We start from the raw sequence: 24,147 nt of genomic DNA, 5'->3' as shown, positions 1-24,147 counted from the left end.
CAGCCATCTGATACTTGACAAAGGTGCCAAAAATATATGTTGCAGAAAAGAACCCTCTTAATAAATGGTGCTGGGAAAACTTTGCAACTGCTAGAATAAAACATAGGGTCAACATTTCACCACACTGGTGCGTGAAGTGACTTCTTTAACAAGTCCCCTAAGGCTCAAAAAAAAAAGAATAAGTGGGATGCCATCAAATTAAAAAGATTCTACACAGCAAAAGTAATGACTAAGAGTTTAAGAGACTCTACAGAAACAGCTTTACCAGCTGATCCTCTGACCAGGGATTAATATCCAGAATATATAAAGAACTCAAAAAATTCAATGCCAAAATAACAAATAACCCAATCAATAAATGGTCAAAAAATCTAACAGACATTTCTCAAAAGACGAAACACAAATGGCCAACAAATATACGAAAAAACGTTCGACATCTCTAGCAATTAGGGAATTGCAAATCTAAATGACAATTATCAAGACTACAAATTTTAATAAATGCCGGCAAGAATGTGGGTAAAGGTTCATTCGTACATTGTTGGTGGAACTACAAATCAGTACAACTACTCTGGATAGCAGTATGGAGATTTCTTTAAAAACTAGGAATGGAACCACCATATGACTATCCTTCTTAATGGTTTTTATCCAAAAGATCTAATATCAGTATACTACTGTGATACATACACTTCAATGTTTATAGCAGCACAATTCATATTAGCCAAATTAAAGAATCAGAACAGATGTCCATCAATAGATGCATGGATTAAGAAAATGTGATACATACACACACATACACACACACACACACAATCAAGTTTTAGTCAGCCATAAAGAATGTCATTATAGCATTTGCCAGTAAATGGAAGGAAATGAAGAGCATAATGCTAAATGAAATAAGCCAGATTCAGAAAATCAAGGATTGGATATTTTCTCTCATATGTGGAAGTGAGGGAAAGATAAGGGAAGGTGGGAGGGTTGAGTATCATAAAGATATAGATAAGATTAGTAGGGTAGAAGGAGGATCAAGAAGGAGGGAGGACAGATGGAAAAGGGGAGGAAAATGAGGAATTAATTTAACAAAGTCACATCATATTCATATATAAACATATCAGAGGGAATTTCACCTTTATGTATATGTAGAAAGCACCAATAAAAAATAAATAAGGAAAAGGAAGATCAATAGAGTAGAAGAAGGAGAATGAGGAGAGGGAAGAGAGGAGGGAAAGGTAGAGAACAGGTATTGAAATGAGGTAAATCAAATTCCATGCATATATGATTTTGACACAATGTACCCCCAATACTACATATAGTTACAATGCTCTAATTTAAAAAAATAGACACTTTTCAAATTTAGAAACAGTTCAATACAAGAATAAAAGAAAGTAACACTTGTGTAAAAAGAAATACCTAGTGAAACAACAAGCAGTTGTACATAAAAGATGAAAATACAAACTGGTTTTAAAATATAAATTAATTTAATTCTATAATAATGATTTTATCACCACACACCTCATCCAAAATAAATGGACCCTCATACAAATAATACTTCATTCTCCTACACAACAGATTCTACAAATGAAAGAGAATAATCATGTAATATACTCTCAGAATTGCTGACCCTGCAAATCATTGGGGCTTAAACTGTAAAGTAAATAATAAAAATTAGAGCCCTCAATAGGGAATTCCAAATAAAAATTATTTTTAAAATTTCAGGGGACTAGGGATGTAGTTCAAAGGAGGAGCATTTGCCTAGCACGAGAAAGGCCTTAAATTCAAGACCCAGCAAAAACAAACAAAAAACTTGAGGTTGAATAAGTTCAAAGTTTTAGAAATATCCAACTCTATATAAAGTATAGAAATTTGTTAAAATACAACCCTGTGACACTATACAACTCCTACCCCAAAAAACCAACCATTACATAGTTACAGGCTTTCTTATACAATCTTGTTTGAAATATGCAGTTATGAACAAGAGCATAATATATAAATGAACTGGCAGTCACTTTTTCATTAAATTCTAACCATACAAATGTAGGTTTGTCCTGTGAGAAAAATCATAGTTTAACAATTTAGATCTTAATCTCCCAAGGAACTTCTGGCAATTAGAAGGACATATTCTGACATTAATTCCCTATTTCCATAACCTCAGAAAATAAATACTTCTAATCAGGCACTGAAAGGGTGAGGAACAAAATAATGAAATAAATAGTGAATGACATATTTACCGGTTTGATTCGAAGCTGACCACCCACTACCTCAAGAATGGCATGTCTTCTGGATACTCTCTTGTCAGTTATCTACAGGAGAAAAAATTAAAAGTCCAAATACAGCTACATGCTTCAGAAAACACAAAACAATTAAGCAATTAAAACCCTTGGCAATGCTTCTGAAATCAGTAGGCTAGCTAGGAAATATATCATTCACCCAACAACTTTAAATTGAAATGATTATCCTCATTTAACAGATAACAAAACAACTCAGAAATTAAGAGACCTGCCCAAAGACACGGAAGAGTAAATGATGGAGACCAAGATCAGCTTGGAATCTAAAAGATCCCAGAACTTTACATGATAGTTCTGTTCATGATGGTCACCTAGTAGGGAATCTTACCAACAAAATTAATAAAATGAGAACAAAATGTATATAATATGTACTCATTAGGAATCATTTCAAATACAACAAATATATGTTATAATGACAAAAATTTTAAGAGGCAGTTTAGTAAATGGTATAACTAAAGGCTATGGGGTCAGGAATATACAGATTAGGCAGTCCTGTATTTAAGATCTGGGGCCATCATAGTAGTTAAGAAAACAGATAGGCAATAATGAGACTTTTAATCCAAGTATTTACAGTGAAGAAGAAATTAACATCTTCATTTTTTTAAAAAAGCATATCATATATATATATATATATATATATATATATATATATATATATATATTTCTTGTTTAGATCCAATAATGTTCTAAATGCGCTTACAATCATTTCTGCATACTCAAGTTCAAATATTGTTTGAACTTTAAATGCTAAAAATGATAATCTTTCTCACTTCACTGTAAACTCAATAATTAAGACTACTCTTTTTATTATTTGAGATTGATACATAATTAAAACATTTTAAACCCCAACTTCACTTAACACCATAATTATCTCGCTCATCTCTTAGTTACCTTACTATCTAGCACTGTAACTCTGGCATTATCCACAGCAGGACCAAAATTACCTTTAAAAGCAGACTATTACAATAATGCCTAATTACAATTAAATTCATTATCTCTGCAAGACCTTGCAAAATGTGAAAATGCCAGGAATCAGTACCCATTTTTTCCAAAACCAGATAGCAATTCCATACTTAAGGCCATGATGTTATACAAGTATTAACAAAGTATCACAACAGAATGAGTATCACATAAAAGTTAATTTTTAAAATACTTTCTACAATAAAATTTATTAAAGATAGCCCATTTAAAAAATATCTAGTATTAGCTCCAATGGCTATTTCAGAGAAGTAGATATAAACGAATAGTCTATATTAACTTTCAAATAAAACAGGACATAAATTAAAAGATTCCTTGATCCCATCATATCCAATGCATTACTATACCAAAAATAATAGCAATTATTTATCAAGACCAAGACACTATTCTATACTTATCATGTATCATCTTTTTTAGTGTTCACAAAAATTATGGAGAAGGTATTATTATCTTCATTGTATAGGTGAGAAAATGGAAAGGCAGAGATATTAAGCAACTACTCACCCTCAATATCATACATAAAACTATTTATATCCTCAATATCATTACATAAAATAAAATTTCATTTTTCAAAACAATTTACACAGTTAATTGTCTAAACTGGAACATAGTAAAGAACTGGAAATAAGGGAATAATGGCTACTTAATCACCAAATAGATATACTGGAAGATGCAGGCTCTAAATAAAGCTCCAAGAGAACTTCAGGCTTCCATTTGATTCTGTTTATTCTAATATCATACCCAAAGATGTCATCCAAATTCCTAATTCCCTTTTCATGTCATATAATAAAATAAAGCTTAGGAGTCAGAGCATTGACAATGGAGAATAATGTCTGATGTTGGTATGCAAGTGAAAAGAGAAAGAATATTAAAAAGCAAAGAAATCCAAGGACTCAAAAAGAATATACTAGGCCGGGCACAGTGGCATATTCGTGTAATCCCAGAGCTCAGGAGGTGGAAGCAGAAGAATCAAGAGCTCAAAGCCAGTATTAGCAATTTAGCAAGGCGCTAAGCAACTCAGTTTGAGATCCTGTCTCTAATAAAATACAAAATAGGGCTAGGGATGTGGCTCAGTGGTTAAGCGCAGTTGAGTTCAATCCGTGGTACCCCCCCCCCAAAAAAAAAAGAGTACACTGGCTAGAGGCCATTTAGGGTAGGAACAAATGTCATTACAAACTTCAAAATACACTGACGGTATACCCAAATTTACTTACTGATTAACCAAAAAATCACCACACTTAAAAATTTCAGCTGAAAACTAGACATGTCATATTTTAGGAAGGCATAAAAATAGTTAAAATTGAGGCATTTTAGCTCCTGTAGAATAAGTATAGACACCTAAACTCTAATCATACCACACACTATCCAAGAAGTAAAAAAAAAAAAAAAAAAAAAATCAACAAATAGAGCAAATAACACTACTGTATTCCATATCTAAAGCATAACTGGGAAATCATTTAATTTACATCTAAGAGGGAAAATGAAATATCAAATCTAGATCAGGCTATAGATCTTATGATGTAGCAGAAAAAATCAGGTGGCAACTGGAAGAATGAGATAAGGAAGTGGAGAACTAGGGATCCAGGAACAGAGATATCTCTCCCAGGAAAAAGTAAGTCACATCTCAAGTGGGGAATACTGAAAACACATCTCAAACCTAGTAATTCAGAGGCCCAGCTACTGGGGAACCCCAAAAAAGAAGGTGGCATATGTTGAACAAGATATAGCAAACTCAGAAAGAGAAACATCTCAGGAAGAAGGGGGGACTCCTGGAAGAAAGAATACATCCAATTACACAGATCTTGACTTTTAAATACCCTCCCCCACTTAGAGAAACCAGAAATCTTTGGCAAAATGATTGATTCCATATCTGGGGAAAGAATAAAGTATAATATAGACCTTGAGCACATGTCAACAGGACAGACACAGCAGTGTGAAAAGACTCTCGCTGAACAAACTTGGAACAATTTAGCCATCAAAATGACTAATGATAGTAATAGATTATGACACATTAACAAACTGAAGAAATAGCATGGGACTGGGAAGTAAAGCTTTTTCTTTATAAAAGAATGTCAGATAAAGTAGAAGAAATCATAGAACACAAAAATCACTATATGTTAACTACCAGTCTCAGGTCATCATCCTACAAACTGCTTATAAAAGAAACGGTATCTTTACTGTAACATCTGACAGACACCACCAGACCTAAGTGGTTACACTTATTACATCACTGATCTGTGAAGTAAAGGACCATATAAAGAGTGAATCAAAGGGGCTGGGGATGTGGCTCAAGCGGTAGCGCGCTCGCCTGGCATGCGTGCGGCCCGGGTTCGATCCTCAGCACCACATACCAACAAAGATGTTGTGTCCGCCGAGAGCTAAATAAATAAATAAATATTGAAAATTCTCTCTCTCTCTCTCTCTCTCTCCCCTCTCTCACTCTCTCTTTAAAAAAAAAAAGAGTGAATCAAAGAGAAAATATAGAAAGTAAAAGATCATTTCAATAAAAAGATAGATTTTGAAAGAAAAAACAAGAAGAAATCCTAAAAAGGAAGAATCAGTAAACTAAATTTAAAAATCAGTTGAAAGCATCAACAACAGACTAGATCACCTGAAGACTGGGTTTCAAGCAATAAAAACAAAGTATATAAGTTTGAAAATAAAGTTGACCATGGACAAAAGATGTTAAGAGACCATGAAAAGAACTTCCAAGAAATATGGGATAACTTAAAAAGCACAAATTTAAGATTTATGAGAGTCAGGTGCAGTGATGCACACCTGTAATCCCAGCAGCTCAGGAGGCTGAGGTAGGAGGATCATGAATTCAAACCAGCCCCAGCAACTTAGTGAGGTCCTAAGCAATTCAGTGAGACCATATCTCTAAATAAAATATTCAAAAGAGCTGAGGATGTGGCTCAGTGGCTAAATGTCTCTGGGTTTAATCCCCGGTACCAAACAAACAAAAGAAGATTTATTGGAATCGATGAAGGCTCAGAGATACAAACAAAAGGACTGCACAATCTATTCAATGAAATAGTATCAGAAAATTTCCCAAACCTAAAGAACAAAATGGAAAATAAACTACAGGAGGCTTACACGACCCCAAATATATAAAATGACAACAGATCCACACCAAGACTAATTATTATAAAAATGCATAACATTCAGAATAAGGATAGAATTTAAAGACTGCCATAGAAAAACAACCGGTAACATATAGAGGGAAACCAATCCAGATGTCAGCTGATCTCTCAACCCAGACCCCCAAAGTTATTAAGTCTTGGAATAATATATTCAAGCTCAGAAAGAAAATGGATGCCATCCAAGAATACTATACTCAGCAATATTAGGCTTCAGAATTGATAATGAAATAAAAACCTTCCATGATAAAAGAATTCAGAACTAGAAAATCTGCACTACAAAACAGCCTCAATAAGATACTTCATGAAGAAGAAACAAAAAATAAAAGTAAAAACCAGCAAAGAGAAGAACTACACTAGAATAATAATCAATCAAAGGAAAAACTAATTCAAATGAAAAACTAGAAATAAATCAAAATGACAAGGAATAAAAATTGTATCTGGGGGAGGGGGGACTGGGATTGTGGCTCAGCAGTAGAGCACTCGCCTAGCACAAGCAAGCCACATGATCCTCAGCACCACATAAAAATAAATAAATAAGGAGCTGGGGTTATAGCTCAGTGGTATAGCACTTAACTAGCACATGTGAGGCCCTGTGTTCAATCCTCAGCACCATATAAAGATAGATACAATATCTTTATTTTATTTATTTATCTATAGCTACAAAAATATTTTTAAATAAATAAATAAAGGTATTGTGTCCAACTACAACAAAAAAAATTTTTTTAATTGTATCTCAATAACATTGAATGTAAATGACCTAAACTTATGAATCAAAAGACATAGAATGGCAGATTGGATTAAAAAATGAGACCCAACAATAGGCTGTCTCCAAGAGACTCATATGCAAAGACATCCACAAACTGAAGGTAAAAGGATGGGAAAAAACATATCATTCACACAGATCTCATAAACAGCAGGGATTTCCATCCTCATATCACATGAAGTGGACACCAAGCCAAAGTCAATCAGAAGAGACAAAGAAGGACATTTCATACTGCTTGAGGGAATTATACATCAAATAGACATAACAATCGTAAATATTATGCCCCCAACACTAAACCATCTATGTACATCAAACAAACCCTTCTCAATTTCATGAAGCAAACAGATCACAACACAATAATACTGGGTGACTTTACCACACCTCTCTCACCACTGGATAGATCCGCCAAACAAAAACTAAATAAAGAAGCTAGAGAACTAAAAAATACAATTAATAATTTAGACTTAACAAACACATAGAATATTTCATCCATCGATGACTGAATAGACTTTTTTCTCAACAGACATGGATCTTTCTCTACAACAGACCATATCTTAGGCCACAAAGAAACTCTTATCAAATACAAAAAAAATAATACTTTGCATCCTAACAGATCATAATGAAATGAAATTAGAAATCAATGATAAAATAAAAAATAGAACCTACTCTAACTGGAGACTAAATAAAATACTATTTTATGACAAATAGATAGCAGAAGAAATCAGGGATGAAATTAAAAAAGACTTAGAGGTAAATGAGAATAGCGATACAACATATCAAAATCTTTAGGACACTATGAAGGCAATTCTAAGAGGAAATTTCATTGCATTGAGCTCATTCATTAAAAGAATAGAAATTCAACAAATAAATAATCTTATAGTACTTCTCAAAGCCCTAGAAAAAGAAGAAATCAACACGAAAAGCAGAAGACAGGAAATAATTAAGAGATGAAATTGAAATAAAGGAAACAATCCAAAAAAATCGACAAAACAGAAAGTTGGTTTCTTTGGAAAAAAATCAATAAAATTAATAAGCCTTAGCCAACCTAACAAACAGAAAGAGAAGACTCAAATTACTAAAATTCATGAAAAAAAAAAACAAGGTGAAAGCAAATGAAAGAGAATACCAAAAGAAAAGAAGCAAAGACAGACTTCCATGAATCAGTGGTGCTTTATTAAGCAACGGAGGGCCTCATTTTCAAGGGGAAAATGGTTACAATAAGGGTCTGAGTTTTATAGGGTTTAGCAGGGTCAGGTGATGAAGGAATTTTGATGGTAGGCTCATTCGGGGAAGGGCAGGAGCACAGGCAGGCAAACAGCTATTAGGAAAGTTTCATGGGGCCTACTATACTAGGGACAGCTGGTTCAGCTATAGGTGGGAAACAGGTGTAAGTCCCTTCTGTGCTCTTCCCTATTTTCCCTTCCTTTCTCCCCTCTAGCTGAGGCCTAGGCTTCTATTTTATAACACTGCAATGAGAAAAGCTCCAATTTACCACAGATATCTCTCCATACACATGGCACCAGGGTAGGCAGGGGAACGGTTATAGATAAGGGGAGTTCCCTGGGGCCTATTTTCCATATCCTTCAAAAGGAAGTATCACAAGGGACACTACTGAAATACAGATGATAATCCAACTATTTTGAAAATTTATACTCTAATAAAATAGAAAATCTTGAAGACATGGACAAATTCTAGACACATATGACCTACCAAAATTGAATCAAGAGGACAAAGAAAATTTAAACAGATCAATTTTAAGCAATGAAATTGAAGATGCCATCAAAAGCTTACCAAGAAAGAAAAATCCAGGACCAGACAGACTCTCAATTGAGTTCTACTAGACCTTCAAAGAAGAGCTAACACCAATCTTCCTTCAATTATTCCATAAAATATAAATGGAAAGAAACCTGCCAAACTCATTCTATAAAGCTATTATCACCCTAATACCACAACCAGACCAGGATGCATCAAGAAAAGAAAATTTCAGACCAATATCCCTGATGAACATAGATGCAAAAATTCTTAATAAAATACTGGTAAATCACATACAAAAACATATTTAAACATAATCAAGTGGGGTTCACTTCAGGGAGGCAAGGTTGGTTCAACATATGAAAATCAATAAACATAATTCATCACATCAATAGATTTTAAAGATAATAATCACATTATTATCTAATAGATGCAAAAAAAGCATTTGACAAAATACACATCTATTCAGTTAAAACACTAGAAAACTAGGGAAAGTAGGAATATACCTCAAAATTGTAAAAGATGCATATGATAAACTCAAGGCCAACATCATTCTAAATGGAGACAAATTGAATATATTCCCTCTAAAAACTGGAACAAGACAGGGATGCCCTCTTTCACCACTTCTATTCAATCCTAGAAACTCTAGCCAGAGCAATTAGAAGAAAGAAATTAAAGGGATATGAATAGGAAAAGAAGAACTCTAAACCATCCCTTTTTGCTGATGACATGGTTCTAGATTTAGAAGACCCAAAAACTCTACCAGAAAACTTCTAGAACTCATACATAAATTCAGCAAAGTCTATGGATATAAAATTGACACTCATAAATAAGTTGCATATCAGTGATAAATCAACTGAAAACTATCCCATTCACAATAGCCTCAAAGAAAATAAAATATCTGGGAATCAATCTAACAAAAGAGGCAAAAAGACCTCTACAATGAAAACCACAGAACACTAAAAAAAGAAATTGAAGAAGACATTAGAAGATGACAAGATCTTCCATGTTCTTGGATAGACAGAATTAATATTGTCAAAATGGCCATACTAACAAAAGTGCTATACAGATTTAATGCAATTCCCATTAAGTTTCCGATGACATCCTTCATAGAAGTAGAAAAAGCAGTCATGAAATTCCTTTGGAAAAATAAGAGACCCAAAATAGCTAAAGCAATCCTTAGCAAGAAAAGTAAAGCAGGAGGCACACAATACCAGAAATTAAACTATACTAACAGAGACATAGTAGAGCATGGTATTAGCACCAAAACAAACGTGCAGACTACTGGTACAGAATAGAAGACACAGACAAAAACCCACATAAATACAGTTATCTCATACTAGAAAAAGGCACCATAAACATTCATTGGAGAAAAGATCGCCTCTTCAACAAATGGTGCTGGAAAAACTGGAAATCCATATGTAACAAAATGAAATTAAACCACCATTTCTTACCTTGCACAAAATTCAACTTAAGAGTTGATCAAGTCTAGTGGACTTAGGCACTAGAACAGAAACTCTGCACCTACTAGAAGAAAAGGTAGGCCCAAATCTCCACCATGTTGGTTTAGGTACCAAATTCCTCAACAAGACTCCTAAAGCACAAAAATTAAAATCAAGAGTCAATAAATGGGATGGATTCAAACTTCTTCACAGCAAAGGAAATAATAAAGAACATAACAAGAGACTACAGAATGGGAGAAAATCTTTCACCTGTACCTCAGATAGAGCATTAATCTCCAAGATATATAAAGAATTTTAAAAACTTAGTAGCAAAATAATAATAATAATAATAATAATCCAATCAATAAATAGGCAAGGAACTGGATACTTCACAGAAGAAGAAATAGGAATGGTCAACAAATATGTGAAAAAATATTCAACATCACTAGCAATTAGAGAAATGCAAATTAAAACCACACTGAGATTTCATCTTTTTCCAGTGAGAATGGCAATTATCAAGAATACAAGTAACAATAAATGTTGGCAAGGATGTGGGGGGAAAAGGTACACTCATACATTGCTGGTGAGACTGCAAAATGGTATAACGACTATGGAAAGCAGTATGGGGATTACTCATAAAACTTGGAATGGAACCACCATTTGACTCAACTCCTGGACATATACCCAAAGGACTTAAAATCAGCATACTATTGTCATGCAGCCACATCAGTGTTCATAGCAGCTCAATTCACAATAGTTAAGCTATGAAACCAATCTAGGTGCCCTTCAACAGATGAATGAATAAAGAAAATCTGGTACATGTACACAATGGACTATCACTCAGCCATAAAAAAAAAATGAAATTATAGCATCTGCCAGTAAACTGGAGACTATCATGCTAAATGAAATAAGTCAATCCCCCCCAAAAAACAAACACTGAATGTTCTCTCTGTTATGTGGATGACAACTCACAATAGGCTGGGAGTGGAGGTTCACCAGATTGGATAGGGGGAATTGGGGGAAGGGAAGAGGAATGGGAATGGGAAAGACAGTAGAATGAATCAGATATAACTTTCTTATGTTCATATATACAAATACACAACCAGTGTAACTCCACATCATGTACAACCACAAGAATGGTTACACTCCATGTATGTATATCAAAATATATTCTATTGTCATGTATAACTAAAAAGAACAAATTTTTAAAAAGGAGAAAAGCAAGAGAAATATTCTAGATTAAAGGGCATACTAAATAACTGGATCTTGAATTTTTTGAAATGCTAAAAAGAATATTATTAGAAATACTGGGCAGAACTAAATATGAAACATTACAATGTACTGCTTAGTAATAAATTCTTACAATATATAGTTATCTATAAATATCCTTATTCTTAAGTGATACAGGTTGATGTATTTAGCAATTAAGTGCCACCATGTATGCAATGTACTTTGTGTTCAGAAGAAATAAAAGCATGTATGCAAAGCTGTGGCTACAGTTCAGTGACAGAGTGCTTGCCAATCATGTGTGAGGCACTGGGTTCAATCCTCAGCACCGCATAAAAATAAAATAAATGCATGCTGTCCATACACAACTACAAAAAAATTTTTTTAAGTATGTATACACTCATATATATTACAGAAGAAAAATTAATCTTGCTTGCTTAAATTCTGTTTCTCACATCTCTGGTACTTGCAGTCAAAAGCAATTGTGATTAATACACATTACTCTAACAACTGTTATAATGATCTAGATATCTAATAACATATTCAAAGCTCTCTGTTCTTATATCACTTTTATATCAATACAAAATATTGATACCATATGGATACCTGACCTTTGTTTCCTGGTTTTGAATTGAATGTTTTATTCATTATAGTATTTGTACAAGTTCTTTTTCTATTATTAAGATGTAAACATGGTGCCAGAAGAAAAGATAAAAATATGAAAACATAAAAATTGAATTGTCATTTTGTTGTTGCCAAATATTTATTTTTAGCATTTATGAAGTCAAACAAAATGGAGATTTTTCTTATACTACTAATAGAAATGCCTAAGTATTCAGAATCACATCTCTGACCTGTTTTAATTACTGATCTCAAAATTCTCAAAGTAAAATCAAACCTAGATGGAGTAAAATCAGAAAACTACTGGATTATGAAATAGAACACAATGGTAACTTTCATTTCTTTTTATATTATATTTACTGAAAATAAATATAATATTTACCGAAAAAACCAACATCAGTTCATTTTTCTTATAATATTTTCCTAGAAAAATTTCTAAAAACCATAAGCAAAAATATTTCATGATTTCAATTTCCTGAGACAGAGAAAGGAGAGCCCTGAATCCAAGAATTGTTTCCACAACAGACCAAGTTCACGAGCTGCTAACTTCTTCCCAAAGCTTTCCAGCAGCCCTACAAGTACAATATGCCTTAATTTGACCAATATCTGATCTTCCTGGGGCAGCAGTAGAAAGCACCTACATCATCTTTTGTGAAGCAAGTGCAGACAAATACAAGGCACACACATTGATCACCATGTTCATGTGCAAGCCCTGGTGTAGCCAACAAAGAACTGACTAGATGTGTAAAGAAATCCTGTAACTGTGTGTAACAGCTATTAGCTTGTGTAAGCCGGTATTTTTTTTTTCTTTGTCTATATAAACTTTTCTGCTAATATTCTCAGCAAGCAGTTTGGGGACACAGTCTTCTTTGTGATGGAGCATAAGCACCAGCAAAGCCATGTTCATGTTTGCCTCTTCATGGTTTCTATCTCAAGCCAAGCAAAAGAACCCCAGGATGGGCCTGTATGTAACACTAAGAGCAGGGAGGTGTTAATACCAAGAGCTTACATCAAAATGAGCTTGGTACAAAAAAAGCTATACTTTGCATTTTTGATTTCTATCTTGAATTGAGCAAAAGAAGCCCATTCCAATAGCTAACATTACCATTTAGCATGGTTCCTATACACATAAGTACAGCCAAATAGACAAGATATGTTTCTTTTCAGTATGAACCATATGATATACTAAGGACTAAGATAATAAAAATTATATTATACAATACTTTATAATTAAGGGTATATAGTTTAATCTATCCACAATAGACAAATTTAACAATAGGCAAATTCAAATTTTTATAGTAAACTAAAAATCATATAAAATCAAATTTGAACCAGTATTTTGGGAAAATTCATAAACTAAGGGAGAAATATGGGATCTATTTTAGGCATAATTTTCATAAGATGTTTTCTCAATACTTTCGTGTTTATTGTGTCTCCAGCAATAAAACTGCAAAATTAAGACTGAAATTGAATGCAGACCAATTATTGCAAAAAAAGTCTTTCTATATACCAATCAATGTTCTTATATATGGAGCTGCCTAGCATCAGTCCCAGCATGCACTACAGAGTTCAGTCATTACCACTGAGACTCTACCATAACATTTGATGAGAAGTTGGTCTTATTCCACAGCAGAGCAAGTTAGTTGATTATGTTTAACATTACTGTTCTTACAATGTACCAAAGCCCGATTTAAGATAACATCTTAAGATGTTAAGATAGGGAAAGTTTAAAGAAATGGACTCAATTTTGGCCTGAAGCTTTCCATAAAAAGATTCAAAGGTGTTAACAAGCTCTCTTGAAAGGTTACTAATATACTAGATGTGAAATATTCTTTGGACTTGTGAACGTACTTTCCTATAAGAATAATGGTGTAAATGGCAGACTATCGGGCTAATTCATAAACAATTATTTTATCCATAACAGTGACCAAATGTGGATAATTTTGATTTTAAAAACTAAAATCCAATGCTTTTTGAGATACACTATTTCAAGCTTGTTGAATTGTTAACCAATATAATAGAACTGCCTGATTTGATATCATTAAATTTCTACTCACCCAACCTATTTACCTTAGGATGCTACCTGCATAGTGAATGCCATACAAGTATAAGAACATCATCCTCATCATTAATACATTGTGATAGTAAGTGAAAACATAAGTAGAGCTTAGGAAGATGAAATTGGATTTAAATCCCCACTTGGAGCTTAGGAAAATGTATGCTTCTGAAAAGTTACATTACTTTTCTTATTCAGTTCAATTCAGCAGAGACCTCTTAAAGATTTGTGTCAATCATTTTATTTAGCATGTCTAGAAGTAGTTTTCAACTCTAGCTTTGCAACAGAATCACCTTCAGAATTTTAAAAAATACAGACATAAGACACTATCTACAAAATCACACTTCCAGAGAAAGAAATTCATACAAAAGTATAGAGACATCTGAGCAGATAGTACATTCCAGGTGAGTAGGAAACAGGAAGGGAAGATTTGGAGTCACTGATGTTATGCAAAGCAATTCCTTATACATCTGTTAGAATGGCCAAAACATAAACACCTGGAACAATAGAAACTCTCATTCTTTGCTGGTAAGAATGCAAACAACACAGCCAGTTTAAAAAGACAGTTCAGCAATTCCTTACAAAACCTAATACACTCCTGCAACATAATCTAGCAATTGTGCTCCTTAGTATCTACCCAAATAAATTAAAAACATGACTATACAAAAACTTCTACATGGATGTTTATATCAGGTTTATCCCTAATTGCAAAATTCAGAAGCAACCAAGATGTCCTTTGGTAGGCGAAGGAATAAACTGTAATACATTCAAACAATAAAATATAATTCATCATTCAAAAGAAATGAGTCATCAAGCTTTGAAAAAGACATGGAGGAAACTTAAATACATGTAATTAAGTGAAATCTGAAAAAGCTACATACTATTCAATTCTAACAATATGACATTCAAGAAAAAGCAAAACTGTAGTAGAAGCAGTAGAAAGTTCAGTGGATGCCAGGAGTTCAGGGGAAGGAGGAATAAATAGGCAGAAACACAGAGGATTTTTAGGGCACTGCAACTCTTCTGCCCATTACTGCAATTATGAATACATGTCATTACACGTTAGTAAGAACCCATCGAATACACAATCTCAAGAGTAAATCCTAGTGCACACTATGCACTTTGGGAGATGCTGGTGTGTCAATGTAGATTGAACAATTGTAATATGTACCACATTGGTGTGAGATTGTTGATAGCAGGGAAAGGATGGGGGACCATATGAGAATTCTGTACTTTTTATTCAGTTTTGCTGTGAACCTAAAACTATTCAATAAAAAGTTCTTTTCTAAGAACTGGGGCTGGGGCTCAGTGGTAGGGTGCACTGGACTGGTACACACAAGGCACTGGGTTCAATCCTCAGCAGCACCACATAAAAATGAAATAAAGATATCGTGTCCACCTACAACTAAAAAAATTTTTTAAAGTTCTTTTCTAAAACTAATATTTTAAAAAAGTAATGTTTGTTAAACAGAATCATTGACATACTGAGAGTCTAGTCAGTATTTACTCAATTATCCAATATGCCATACACTTTCAAATCTTAGAGCCTTAACTCATATATTCAGTCAGGCTGATGGGCCCTTCCATCCCTACCACCACTTCCTACACACCAAATTACAACTGTTCTAACACTTCAAAGTCCAACTCAGTATGTCACTGAGTTCAGGAAGCTTACCCTGATCCTTCATCTTAACCACAAGCATCTTCTATACTTCTCTGTACGGAATAACATAATTCTGTTTGATTCATGGTGTTGAAAAAAATTAATTAAAGGTGATCTTTTAAAAATTAGGGGGGATAATATCTAAAATCCAGATGGCTTACTACTCTGTAAAAACAATATCACACTATAACCAGATTGTGGCAAAAAGCAGGAACTACAATGAGATCCCTCTCTTTGTGGCCTCAACCCTGAGGCAAGGTGTTATCATTTATTATTGTTCCTATACTGCTTTTCTTACTCTTCCCACTTTACTCACTTAAAATGCATGCTTGGCTCCAGTCCCCATTTAAGGATTTACCCCGCTTATCTGCTTATGTATCATACCTCTAACCTAGAAATTTCTTGACAGCAATGATTTATTTCACCTTCTTTTTGTTTCTACACTCCTTCTTCTATACTTATCAACTATTTTCTGAATTTAGCAAATTATTAACCAATACAACAGCAAAACTAATTAACACATAATTATTACAAATGTTGCTACTTAAGCTTTAGTAATTGGTAGCACTGCTTCTTTACAATGTTCAAATTCACTTCAAAATTCAAAGATATTCTTTTTACATTCTGTATCACATTGGGACTCTTTTTGAAGGCAAGAAAAAGTAGGAAGCTGAGATACAAAAATAAAAAGATCATGTATTGAAGGCTTATAATGTGCCAGGGTCTGCAGCCTGTTGCCATATTTATAAAACACAAGCCAAAAATCCATCCATCTTTTAACCAGTCCCACAGTACTCTGTATTGGTGACACAACTCCTTAAGCAAGGTTAAAAACTTGTTAGTCCAGACATATGATTACTAAAAGCACATACTATATTGAGTTTCTAACCTTGATATTTAAAAGAAACAAGCAAAGCCAAAAAAACACTTCTAGGTCCCACCTTCAAATGTTTAATAGGCTAACACACTATGTTGAAAAGTAACAAAGTGTTATGTAACATTTAAATAATTACTTGCCCAGGAAAAATATATAGTACTGAACTCAATAACCTTACTACAATTACACACACACACACACCGCTGGAACCAACTTCCACAAGACAACCTTTTTTTCCCAGAGGAGCTGTAAGTAACCAATGGTCCATTAAGACACTGTAAGTTAACCAGGGTAATAGTCAACATTCCTTACTCGCTGGTATTGGCTGCCACATATCAATACAAGAGAGAACTCCTACAAGGCAGGGACCCATGCCCCACTTAGCTTTGTTTGCCCCAGCAGTACTAAGGTCTGCAAAATGCTCTACACAAACTGGGCAATACACAAGAAGTGTTGGATGCGGGCGGGGAGGGGGCAGATATGTGCTCAGGAAGGCATTTATAGAATTCCATAATGTAATTTGAAGCTTTTCTCTTTATTGTAACAAAGAGAATAAACATATATCTTAGTGGCAATATGTATCACCTTTAAATAACCAATTTATTGTTCAAATTTCATAATAAAGATAATAAAACCACCTGATTCACAGGGTCTTGAAAGGATTAAATCGAATGGTATATATAAAGTCTCCTAGTCGGGCATGGTGGCACAATCCTGTAATCCCAGTGACTCAGGAGGATCATAAGTTTAAAGTCAGCTTCGGCAACTTAGTGAGTCCCTAAGCAATTTAGTGAGACCCTGTCTCAATATTAAAAAAAACAAAAAAGGGCTGGGGATGTGGCTCAGTGGTTACACACCGCTGGGTTCAACCTCCAGTATCAATTTAAAAAATTAAAAATAAAGTTTCTGTAGGTCAATGGCTGGAACACTACACATATTACTTAAGAATTAGCTATTGAGATTACTTTTTAAAAAAAGTTATTATAATAAAAGAAAGACCCACAAAGCTAGAGCTGAAAAGGGATTAACTCAGGTGAGATAATTTCACTGTTGACAATCCTTTTTAGGGCCAGATTCTACTGTAAGTATTTTAGGCTTTGCAAGCCAAGATACAATATCCTCAACCCTTGGAGTAACTATTCGCCAATTTCACATTTTTAAACTGAAAAAGTATTCTTAGTTCATGGGTCGTTACAACAACTCACAGTCCTGGTTTGCCAACCCCCTGGATAAAATGATAATGATGGTTAATACAGTCCGTGCTTTTGTGAGTTGATTGAAAAACATGTTGCCTCAAACTTCCAAAATCCAGTCAGGCAGGACTTGTGAGGAATGGAGCCAGGACTTAAGGCCTCAAGAGCCAGCAAGAACCTCACAAGGCTCTCCAGGTCCGCCAAGCCCCCGCCCACACTTACTCCCAGCAGCGGCCCGCGACCGATCACCGTCTCCCCGGGCGCCAGGGCCACCCGGGGGCCGCCGTCCAGCGGCTGCAGCTCGAAGCCCCCAGACATGGCGGATTTAGTTAGGTCCCTTCGCAAGAACACGGGCCCCTGCAGCCGTTTCCGCCTTCCACAGACACGCGCGGGGCATGCCCAGGCCCCTGGAAAACAGAGGGGGAGGGAGAGGGGGAGCAAAGACTCAGCTCGGGAGAGCTCACTCCTTGAGGGGCAGGGGCCCCAGCGCCACTTCCGGAGTTCCGCCCTCCACCCGAATGAGTGACGCAATCAGGGATTCCCCCTTCAGGTCTTTCGAATTATTGTTTAAAAACCCCGGCTTCCCTACACCCCCATCCATTCTCACCGCCCACCAGGTTTGGAGGACGCCGGGCCTTGTAGTCCTTGGCGCCTTCCATTGCCTTCGTTCAAGAGCTGAGACGACATAGAAAAACTACCAATCCCAGGAGGCAATGCGCGCGCCTCTGCGCCTGTGCGAATTTGAGTCGGCAGGGCGGGGCTAGAGTGGGCGGGATGTGAAGGACGATGGGGAAGGATTCGAATCCCGGAGGATTTAAATTGCTGGAGGAGAATCCACCGCGGCCCAGTAGGTAGGAGGGTCTTCCCTTCGCGGACCTATAGGCTTGCACGCTCTGGGGCGACCCATGCGCAAACCCAGCCTTCCTTCAGTGGCTTGGAACCGAGGTGACAGTTTTGACAGTTGTTCATTTGTCAGTGCCAGGTGTTCTTGGGTTTCAGGCAGCTGCAGCTCACCCAGAGCACACAGGAGGGTGACTGGGATGAGACCCGAGGTCCCGACCGTGGTTTCCAGAAGGATGGAGGCTCTCCGAGAGCTAGTCTGAGCCCGACGTCCTACCAAACTGAAAAGCTTGATTCATGAAAGACAGAAAAGAAGTAGTTTTCCAGGCAACTAGTCAAAACTGAACTTGAAGAAAGATTCATAGAGAGATTTTAGGAACCTGGTCAAGGCACTTCCGACTGTCAATTTCAAAAACCTTCCTCCTCCTCCAGTGGAATTCTTCTGATGGGAGGAAGCGTTTTATTCCCCAGTGAGAACATTTAAATGCAGTGTAACATCCTCCTAATATGAGATTCTTTTCAAAAACAAATGGTTTGGCTTTGGTTTGTATGGATGGTAGAAGGGGAGAATATGCGAAGATTCATTGCTCATGACTCATCGTCTTGTTTTGTCAATTTTCTCACTTCCCCAAAACCTCAAGACGAAGTCCTTTCCTGAACACAGGGGTTACAATTCTAACCACTACAAGTAATTTGTATCATAAACAGCCTAAAGTATGGGAGCCACTAGGGCAATTGCTATTAGCTGAGCTAAAAGAAGCATTCAGTTGTATCTTGAACCCCTTCTACTATACCCTAAAGCCCATTTTAAAATGAAGTTCAAAACGTTCTAAACTGATTTTAAGTAAATACAAGCTGTCTTTATATGTGAAGGTAGCTCAAGAATAGTAATTTCAGAACCTTTAAATCTGTAGTCACATAATCCAGCTGGCTGAATTATAAACATTGTTTATAGTTATTGCTCACTTGCTTGATGCTTTAGATACTATTATACTTCGCTCATAATTAACTATACCAGTAGGATATCTTTAAGAGGTCATCTCTAAAACACTAGTTTGAATTAAATATTTGAGACTTTGTGTCATTATGACCAGGATCTCATTCTCTGGTCCATTTCCTTTAGTATTTGTGTCAAAATGAGCCCCTACCCACTAGGTGCAAGTAGAAAAACAATTCTTATATGAATTACTAAAAAGAATCTTTCTTATGATTAAGTCACAAATTATAGATGAAGAACTTAATGGCAAGACATCAGTTCTTACAAACAAGTATTATTACTTGGGTTTGATAGAATTGACTCATACTCATTTTTAAAAGTACTTTTAGTAAATACTTGAATGTGTTCTCTCAGTAATTATAAACTCAATAAATATGGTCTGACATGGAGAATCATTTCCCCTTTTGGACAGTGTTCTTTGAGAACAAAACAACAAACAAAAAAACAAACAAAACAAAACATTTAGAAACAACCCCATTATTAAAAATATTCCATAAAGAAGGTAACCAAAATGTTGAGTGCCTCCCATGTGTGATTCAGATGTGAGGCTATTTTATAAATTATCCCTGTCAATCTTTGTGAACCACATGAAAAGCAGCATTGGCCCTATTTTACAGATTGAGAAGCTTAAGTAAAGAAGAGTTAACATTCTTTAATCATACCCCAAAAGTTATCTCATTCTGAGTAGGATTTGTAGTCTTATCTGAAGAGACTGAATATGTTTAAACTTTGCCTTTTAGGTTACAAATGAAGATAATTTAATAAAACATCACGCTATGCAGAAAAATTCCAAGAGAAACAATAATTTGAGAGTTTCTGACATAGAATTGAACTCTGTGGATGCTGAGAAGGCAATAAACGAGAGTCAAAATAACTTTGTTGAACTGCTGCCTCTAGAAGTCACTTTTAAAATTTTCAGTCAGCTGGACATTCAGAGTTTGTGCAGAGCTTCTGTGACATGTAGGAGCTGGAATTACACAATAAGAAACAGTGACTCTTTATGGAAGCCCCACTGCTTGACTGTAAGAGCTGTGTGCCAAAGAGAAATAGATGACGACCTAGAAAATGGTTATTCCTGGAGGGTAAGTTTACCCTTTCCTGTTCACAGTGCTTTTGACAGTATTATGGTGGTAGGTTTGGAAATGGTAGGATTACATATGCAGAATAATGTACAGAGTGTGAGGATTTGGGGAAATGAGTTAAAGTTGAGTTATTATTATTTTCCTGCTAAATACACTGACTCCACACTATCTCCCACCCTTTCATATTTTCAGCTCCTAAATTCAGGAACTTTCCTGTTAGCCATTTCAGTCTCCTTATCCAAAATGTCCAGTAAACTCTGTGGCTCAGTCTCTGTGTACACACATATACATAAACACATGCACACATTCATGTGCATACACATGAATGTATTAACATGTATATCAATGTAAGAACCTAATATTCTCAGCCCTGTGAGTCAGCTTCTCTAGTTTGAACAAATTCACTAACCAACCACTTCCTACATTCTTTTTGAACGATGATGGTTTACCCCTTTCAGGTAATACTTCTGAGGAATTACCAGAAGAGTAAAGTAAAGCATGAATGGCTAAGTGGCAGATACAGCAACATACGTTCTCCCATTAGCCTCCCAGAAAAAATTATGTGCCCGATGGATGCAGATACATGGGGAGAAATTCTAGAAGCAGAACTGGAAAGATAAGTAGAAAAAAGTACAGTCAGATCTTGTGACTTTGACATTTCAAAATGTCTGTACTTATAAAAGTTCTGTTGATATTTTTTATATACCTTTTTAATATTTAACATTTAAAAGTAAAACTTTATTTTTGTTTTACACTTTAGTAAAAAATATTTTTTGCTTTTATTGTAATGTGAAAAAATCATGAACTATTTTATGTAAGAAATAATATACTGATAGAATGATTTCAAATGTATTGTTTAATGTATTTGTGTTGGTATTTAGTAAGACTTTAAATGATAAGAGTTTGATTGGTATTTGTGTTTTCTGTTTAATGATAATTCAAAAATTTAGGAAGCAACTTGGAAAAACTAACTTAAACAATAGACATAAATAAACTTGTTGGAGGACTACATGAAAATAATAGCAATATATTTAAATGAATAATAAACTCACATTTCAATAACTTTAAATTTTCCATTCCAGTGGAATCAAATTGAATTATCAAATTGTTAAATGTTAAACCTATGGTTTAGTTTAAAATCAATCTGATTTTAGGGCTAAAGCTCATCAGATTAAGATTTCCATTACTTTCCTACAAACCTGAGGTTATTCTCAGTGGCTGAAAATGTGTGGAAAGTTTCCAAAGCACAAATACCATCAGAACTGCTATATAATATATAGTCTAGTAAAACTTCTGATGGCCTTAGAGCACCATCTAGTGTATTATTCATTGGTATAAAGACAAAGGACTTTCAGCTCCTTTTTGTTTTCTCCATATTTAAAAGAAAATCTAAATTATTCTAAAGAATCCTTGACACTTGACTTTGTTAAAGTTTACAACTTTCAAAGAACCTTTATTTCAACTTTTATTTCTCTTTTTTGCAAGAGCAGATGATATAATATTCCATCATAGTGTTCATTATGAATCGGGTCACCACCATGTTAAAAAGTATTTACAAAACATTTTAGTTGGTGTGGGGTTTTCTTCTTTAAGTGTTCTCTATGGCACAAAAATAAGAATCCAGAAAACTAGAATTCAACCAGTAGGCAACTATAAGAAAGAAGCCTATACACTCTATACAAATTGCCATTGTTGGATCAAGCAGAAAATAAGTGATAATCTTCTACTTATCTTTTTAGAGTTGGAAAAGGCCTTGAAAATCAGGCAGTTCAGTTTCCAGGGCTGTACAATAATTTCCTCCTTCAAACCCTGTCAGTCAGCAAACCCAAGTTCAAATACTTCTTATAGGATCCCCACTATGTGACAGAACAGTCCTATTGTATGCTAGGATAACTCTGATCAATATCAGTTTGTCCTCATTGAACTGAAGACCACCTCTCTGTAACATTTGCATATTAGTTCAATCATTCTTTGATTGCCACTGCTAACCTGTCTCTTCCTATGTCTTCTCCACAACTTATGCTATTCATAGAGCATAATTCCTAGACCCAGCAGTCTTCTCTTCTGCCCATGTAATTGGAAAGGAAGAGACCCTACTAATTTTATTTAATAAGAGATAATAAGAAAGCACTTTGAAATTATTGGAAAAATTAAAGCTTTAAAGCATTTTATGAATAGCATCTGTGTACAATAGCATATGGACACATATAGTAGTATCATCTTTTGTAATGGATGTGAACTCTTGTCTTTGCCCAACCCTTTCACCATCTATTGCCTTCCTCTATTAATAGAGATCACCCTAATTAGGGAAATTGTCCTTCTCACTTCTTCCCCATGCTATTATTTACAGTGTCCTGTCTCCCCTACCTCTGTGTGAGTCTAGGGATAGAAACATAACCCAAACCACGCTCTTCCATGAGTCAGAGGAGAAAATCCATTTCCTCTTTACTGTTGAAATGGTCCCCTGCCACACAAAAACAGATTATCATAAGAGAATATGGAGACAACAGGAAAGAGAAACAGGAGAGGTGTATTTGCATCTGGGACCCTGGTTTTAGTCATTCCCTGTCTGCTTACCTAAACTAACACAAATTGAGTTTCAGCCTTTGCACTAAAATCCTTACCTGATGTAATTTCCTTTGTCTATTTGTCTAGGGGGTGATAGTTGTGGTTTACGTAAGTCTGTTTTTAAGATATCAAACCTTGATTTGTCCATAGTGCTTCTAATTTTATGTCCTGAAAACACTTCTTTGACTCTTACTTCCTCATCAGTCATTCATTGCTCAATCTGCTGTAAACTGACCTTCACTCCACATGATTAAAACTATCCAAGTTACAAATGACTTAATTGATGAATTCATTGAATGCATTTTGGTTGTTCAAGTATTTGACACCCATAAACATTCAGTTCTTATAACTTCTAGGTTTGGGGCTAGAACCTCTTGGATTTTTTCTTTGCTTATTCTAACCAGTCTTTTCAGTCTTCTTTCAAAGACTTACTTTCTTTCTGCTACTTACTACATGTTGATGTTTCTTAAGGAACATCCTAGATAATCCCACCCACTCCTCCAGCATCAACTATGGCCATCATTGGTGCTGATGATGTTCACACCCAGGACACAGATAGGCTCCAGACACCTGAATCAGAACTCATTCTCTCGCAGAAATAATTGTTCTTCAGCCCAGACCTCAGTGAATGATGGGCTTTGTTCAGTAGTTACCATATTTTACTCT

General features: G+C 35.2%; 2 protein-coding genes across 2 annotated transcripts in view; one reads left to right on the top strand and one right to left on the bottom strand.

Moving 5' to 3' along the window:
* Positions 1-18,458, bottom strand: part of Aplf (aprataxin and PNKP like factor) — a 107,761-nt gene extending 89,303 nt beyond the window's left edge. The window contains exons 1-2 of the mRNA XM_026387229.2: positions 18,217-18,458; positions 2,223-2,294 (exon numbers count right to left, since the gene is read on the bottom strand). Of these exons, the coding sequence (XP_026243014.2) occupies positions 2,223-2,294; positions 18,217-18,312 (168 nt within the window). The 5' untranslated portion in view covers positions 18,313-18,458. The remainder of the gene's footprint in view (positions 1-2,222; positions 2,295-18,216) is intronic.
* Positions 18,459-20,607: 2,149 nt separating this feature from the next.
* Fbxo48 (F-box protein 48) lies at positions 20,608-21,533 on the top strand. Its single transcript, XM_026387160.1, has 2 exons — positions 20,608-20,913; positions 21,372-21,533. The coding sequence occupies exons 1-2, from the start codon at positions 20,608-20,610 to the stop codon at positions 21,531-21,533; spliced, it is 468 nt and encodes a 155-aa protein (XP_026242945.1).
* The last annotated feature ends 2,614 nt before the right edge of the window (positions 21,534-24,147 follow it).

This window comes from Urocitellus parryii, chromosome 12 (assembly GCF_045843805.1).
Source record: "Urocitellus parryii isolate mUroPar1 chromosome 12, mUroPar1.hap1, whole genome shotgun sequence".
Taxonomy (NCBI): domain Eukaryota; kingdom Metazoa; phylum Chordata; class Mammalia; order Rodentia; family Sciuridae; genus Urocitellus; species Urocitellus parryii.
Note: the sequence above shows the minus strand (reverse complement) of the source record. Positions and strands in the feature narration are given on the sequence as shown.

Coding starts and splice junctions, on each gene's coding strand:
- Fbxo48 (XM_026387160.1), top strand. CDS start 20,608: ATGCAGAAAAATTCCAAGAGAAACAATAATTTGAGAGTTTCTGACATA. Junction 20,914..21,371: donor AAAATGGTTATTCCTGGAGG/GTAAGTTTACCC, acceptor TACCCCTTTCAG/GTAATACTTCTGAGGAATTA.